Genomic DNA, 4,163 nt, shown 5'->3' with positions numbered 1-4,163 from the left:
TCCTGTGTGGATGTATGTGTGTGTACCCTGGTGTATGTGCCCTGTGTGTGCCCTGTGTGTGGTGTGTGTGCAGCGTGTCCTGTGTGTGCGCCTGTGTGTGTGCCATGGATGTGTGTGTACCCTGCGTGTATGTGCGATGTGTGTGTCCTGTGTGTGTGCGCCTGTGGGCGCAGTGGTCCCCGCTCATCCCTGCGGGGTGATAGCTGCTCCTGGGGAAAGGCCGGTGGCGCGTGTGCCCTGCCCGCCCGCCCCGCCCCGCCGGGGACACACGAGAGCGCGGCTGTGATGTGGGAGCCGCCGGTCTTTATTCTGGAGCTGGGACGGGACCCTGACGAGGCCGGCGGCCCGGGTCCCCGGGTCTGAGGTATTTCGCAGCCGGGCCGGGGCCAGTCCCTGCGCGGGGGCGCGGGGGCGCGGGCGCCGGGGTCAGACGCAGTTGTCGGGGTCGCAGGGCGCCTCCTCCTCCAGGGCCGGGCAGGGCGCCCCGTGGTTGGCCGGCCGCACGCGCACGTAGCGCGTCCTGCTCTTGGCCCCCGGCCGCCCGCAGGGCCCGGCGCACAGCCCCCAGGACGACCACAGCGAGACCTCGCAGTCCAGCGGCGTCTCTGGGTCTGGGGGCGACAGGGGGCGGTGAGCGGGGCGGGGCCGCGGGCGGGAGGGGCTTTCCTCGGCGCGCTGGGCAGCGGGCCCCCTAAAGGCCAGCGGGGCAACGGGCGGCGCTTCTGCCCTGAGACCCCCCATCCGCGCTGGGGGCGGGAGGAGGGGCGGGGAACCGCGCGCTGACGACCACAGACCCGCGGGCTCTCCCCCGCCCGCTCCGCTGCTGGGCGCCCACCCCTGGGGGAGCTGACCCGCCGCGACCCCACACTCGCCCCTTCTCCGCGGGCGGCGCCGGTGCGGGGAAGACCTAGAGGGGCCCCCTGGGCGCGTCCTCCGGGTCAGCAGGGACACGGGGCGGGCACTGCGACCTCTCGGCACTCGCTCTGGGCAGCAGAAGCCTGAAGGGCCTTCAGCTCGAAGCGTTGAGCGGTCTGCTCCTCAGCTTGGAGCTGAGGGCACCAGCTCCCAAACCTCTCAGAACCCGCTTCCCTCCAGACCCCCTCTGAAGTCAGGTACCCCCAGGGCCTGGGCGTCTGAGCACCAAGCAGCCCCATCCGGTATGACCTGTCCTCCCGCCCCACGTGGCCCCCCAGAAGCCACCCCCAGAAGGCTGGGAATGGACGGATCGCCTCTCCAGGCTGTGCGGGCTGGTGATCGGTACTCAGGTCTGGCGGTGGAGCTGAGCCAGGCGGGCCCTGGAAGGGGGTTTGCCCCTGGGGTGCGCACATGGAGGCCGGGGCACCTCGGTGAGAGTGGCAGCTGTCAGGTCACAGGCATTCCCCCTGGGGTCAGTCTGCGGGGCGGACACTTCCTTTCAAGGGTCTCTAAGGGTGGGAGGTCAGAGCTGGAGGCCCAGGACCAGGGGGTGTCCGAGCATCCGCTCCAGTGATGCCCACACCCGGGAGCCGCTCCTGTCCGCTTGGAGCGCCAGCGCCTGGCAGCGGGGTCGCGCGTGGGAAGGGTGGGGTGGGCACCTCGCTCACCTGGAAGGCTGCCCACGACCTCGTTGCCCCCGGCCCCCAGGCCCAGGGCGGGCGGGCTGAAGGCCCTGGGGCCCTGCCGGAGCCGCGCCAGCACCACTCTGGCGATGGGGGGCAGCGCCTTCAGCCTCGGATAGTAGAAGGAGTTGGCGGGGTGGCTGGGAGAGGAGGCCGTGATCTGCGGGTGGGCGAGTCGCAGCCGGGGCTCACCGAGCGGCCGGCCCCGCGGCGGGCGTCCGCGGGCCTCCCGGGGGCCTCCCGGGTCCCAGAGAGCCGCCCGCCCTCACCTCTGTCACCGTGTCCTGTGGGACGGTGGCGAAGTTGGGAGACGAGAAAGTGAAGCCGCTGTCCGTCCCGGCGTCGTAGGGGTACAGGTCCACGGCCACCTGCTCCCGCCAGCTGCCTCTGTCACACAGGTCCAGGCTGTCGACGCCCACGAACCAGTCGGGGCTGGGCACGATGCGGACCACGAAGGACACCTGCGGGCCGAGTGCTCAGCAGGGGCCCTGAGGCCCCCGCCGGCCCCTCCCCAGCAAGTGCTCAGCAGGGGCCCCCAAGGCCCCCGCCCGCCCACCACGCCGCCCGCTCACCAGCGAGTGCCTGGCGTGGGCCTCGAGCTCCGCGGACGTCTGCCCGGTGCCGCTGGGCACGGCGGGGGCGGAAAACACGCCGTGCACGCTTTGCAGCCGCTCCCCCGCTGCCTCCATCTCCCGCATCAGCGCCCAGGCCTCGCCCCTCTCCGCGAACTCGCGCAGCCCGTTGCTCACGTACTGGTCCTTCCGCCACAGGCTGTAGTCTGAGCTGTGCGCTGCCCCTGGGGGTGTTGCCGCCAGCCTAGGTGAGCGCCACCCCGGGGATGCCGCCTGGGCCCTCACCCCAGCATCCCGGGGGGTGCCACCCACCAGCCTAAGTGAGCACCACCCCAGGGATGCCTCCTGGACCCTCAACCCAGCACCCGGGCGGGGGTGGGGGGTGGGGGGAAGCACCACCTCCCTGAGTGAGGAGCATCTCATGGACGCCGTCTGCCCCTCAACCCCGGCTCCCCGGGGGTGCCTCTCACCCACACCAGTGAGCACCACCCCGGGGACGCTATCAGGACCCTAAACCCAGCACCCTGGGAGGCACCGCCTGCCCGAGTGAGTGAGCACCACCCCGGGGACACCGTCCCACCCTCCACCCCGGCACCTTGCTAGGTGATCCTGCCCCCCACGTCCCTGAAGCCTGGGCACAGCTGCTGGTGCGGGGAAGACCTTAGCAAATATCTCTCCCACTGAAGTGAGGGGTGAGGGTGTCCCCCGAACTGTGAAGTGTGGGGCCTCTGCTGAGTAACCAGCCCTTCGGTCCCCACGGGGCGCCCGGGGACGGGGCGCCCAGGGACGGGGCGGGACCTGCACTCACCCAGCAGGGAGGACCACTGTGCGGGCGGGCGGAACAGCGGGTACTGCTTGGGGAAGGACGCCTGGCTCCACTTGCCCGTGAAGGTGACGCTGTACCTGGCCAGGGGCTGGGCCGTGCACATGGGCTCTGCCCCCAGTGGCTGGCCGGCCGCGCCGCCCAGCGAGGCCAGGAGGAAGGCCCAGAGGGCGGCCCCCCAGGGGAACACCGGACGCGGGGCTCCCATCACCTACGAGAAGGGTACGTGTCACCCCCAGCCCCCGGCATGGGGCCCCCAGGATGCCAGGCACCTCCCTCTGAGTTTCCTCTCTGCCTTGGGCTGGGCCAGACCCCACGGCTGGAGTCCCAGGCCGTGTCAGGTTACAGGAGCCCAGGGTGCTGGCAGGTCATGCCTGGCACGGGGCTCGCGGCCGGCTCAGTGCCCTGGGGCTTTCCCCAGCGCTGCGCCTCTGGCGCTGCCGTCCCAGGGAACCCCGGGAACGGGAGGGTCGCTGGCCCGGCCTCAATGGAGGGGCCTCCCTGGGGGCGGGTACTGCCAGTTTCTGGGGGGGCAGTGCCAGGCGGCCCTGGGGGCCGGGGGCCAGGAGGGCGTGCATACTCACCCAGCAGGAGGTGGAAGGGCTGGTGCTGGGCTGTGGGCAGCTGAAGTCCCAGCAAGAGCCCAGGGCTCCAATTTATGCCACAGACGGCCCCCCGGCCGGCCAATGAGGCCCCAGGCCCTGCACCACGGCAGACGGGACGCGGGGAGAGAGCCGGACCTCCGTGCTGGCCTGGCTGCCCGCCGGCTCTGACGCGGAGCAGATGCTGCTCCAGCACTGAGCTCACTCCTCCCCTGGCGCCCGCCGTGCCGCACCCCTTCCTTTGTCTTCCCGCCCCCCCACCCCGTTCCCATCAGGCCTTCCCTGGTGCGTCCCTGCGGGGGGGTGGGGGCGGCCTGCCAAAGCCAGCGCTGAGGAGGGCTGGGCCAGGCCCACGGGCGTGTGCTGCCTTCGGGACAGGGCGGGACATGGGGGGCCGGGGTCAGGCCTGACGTCAGGCCCAGCGCTGCGGACACTCCCGGGGCGGGGGGGCGGGGGGGGGGGCTCCGGGCTCTGGACACAGCTCCTTCCTGTGCACGGAGTGGCCAGGCCTCTGGACGCCATCCCTCCGGGGGCAGTGCGAGCCACGCGGCTGCCCTCCCTTAGGGGC

The 4,163-nt window shown here is 72.2% G+C and overlaps 1 protein-coding gene across 2 annotated transcripts; it reads right to left on the bottom strand.

The window, feature by feature from the left end:
• Positions 1 to 283: 283 nt before the first annotated feature.
• On the bottom strand, positions 284 to 3,764 carry SPON2 (spondin 2). 2 transcript variants are annotated; one of them, XM_027971340.2, is made up of 6 exons: positions 3,578 to 3,764; positions 2,979 to 3,204; positions 2,171 to 2,394; positions 1,868 to 2,059; positions 1,584 to 1,758; positions 284 to 611 (listed from the first exon to the last, which is right to left on the bottom strand). In XM_027971340.2, exons 2-6 carry the CDS (start codon positions 3,199 to 3,201, stop codon positions 427 to 429), a joined length of 999 nt encoding a protein of 332 aa, XP_027827141.1. In that variant the 5' UTR covers positions 3,202 to 3,204; positions 3,578 to 3,764; the 3' UTR covers positions 284 to 426. The 2 variants fall into 2 exon arrangements, with proteins under 2 accessions (XP_027827141.1, XP_042107689.1); XM_042251755.2 differs by lacking the exon at positions 284 to 611 and adding an exon at positions 683 to 1,424.
• Between the last annotated feature and the right edge of the window lie 399 nt (positions 3,765 to 4,163).

Source organism: Ovis aries, chromosome 6 (genome assembly GCF_016772045.2).
Source record: "Ovis aries strain OAR_USU_Benz2616 breed Rambouillet chromosome 6, ARS-UI_Ramb_v3.0, whole genome shotgun sequence".
NCBI classification, from domain to species: domain Eukaryota; kingdom Metazoa; phylum Chordata; class Mammalia; order Artiodactyla; family Bovidae; genus Ovis; species Ovis aries.
This window is presented reverse-complemented; position numbering and strand designations above follow the sequence as displayed.

Excerpts from the sequence above, each read along its gene's own strand:
- SPON2 (XM_027971340.2), bottom strand. The coding sequence starts at position 3,201 with ATGGGAGCCCCGCGTCCGGTGTTCCCCTGGGGGGCCGCCCTCTGGGCC. Across the intron at positions 2,060-2,170 it reads CCCACGCCAGGCACTCGCTG|GTGTCCTTCGTGGTCCGCAT; the intron begins GTGAGCGGGCGG and ends CTCGGCCCGCAG. Across the intron at positions 612-1,583 it reads GGTCGTGGGCAGCCTTCCAG|ACCCAGAGACGCCGCTGGAC; the intron begins GTGAGCGAGGTG and ends TGTCGCCCCCAG.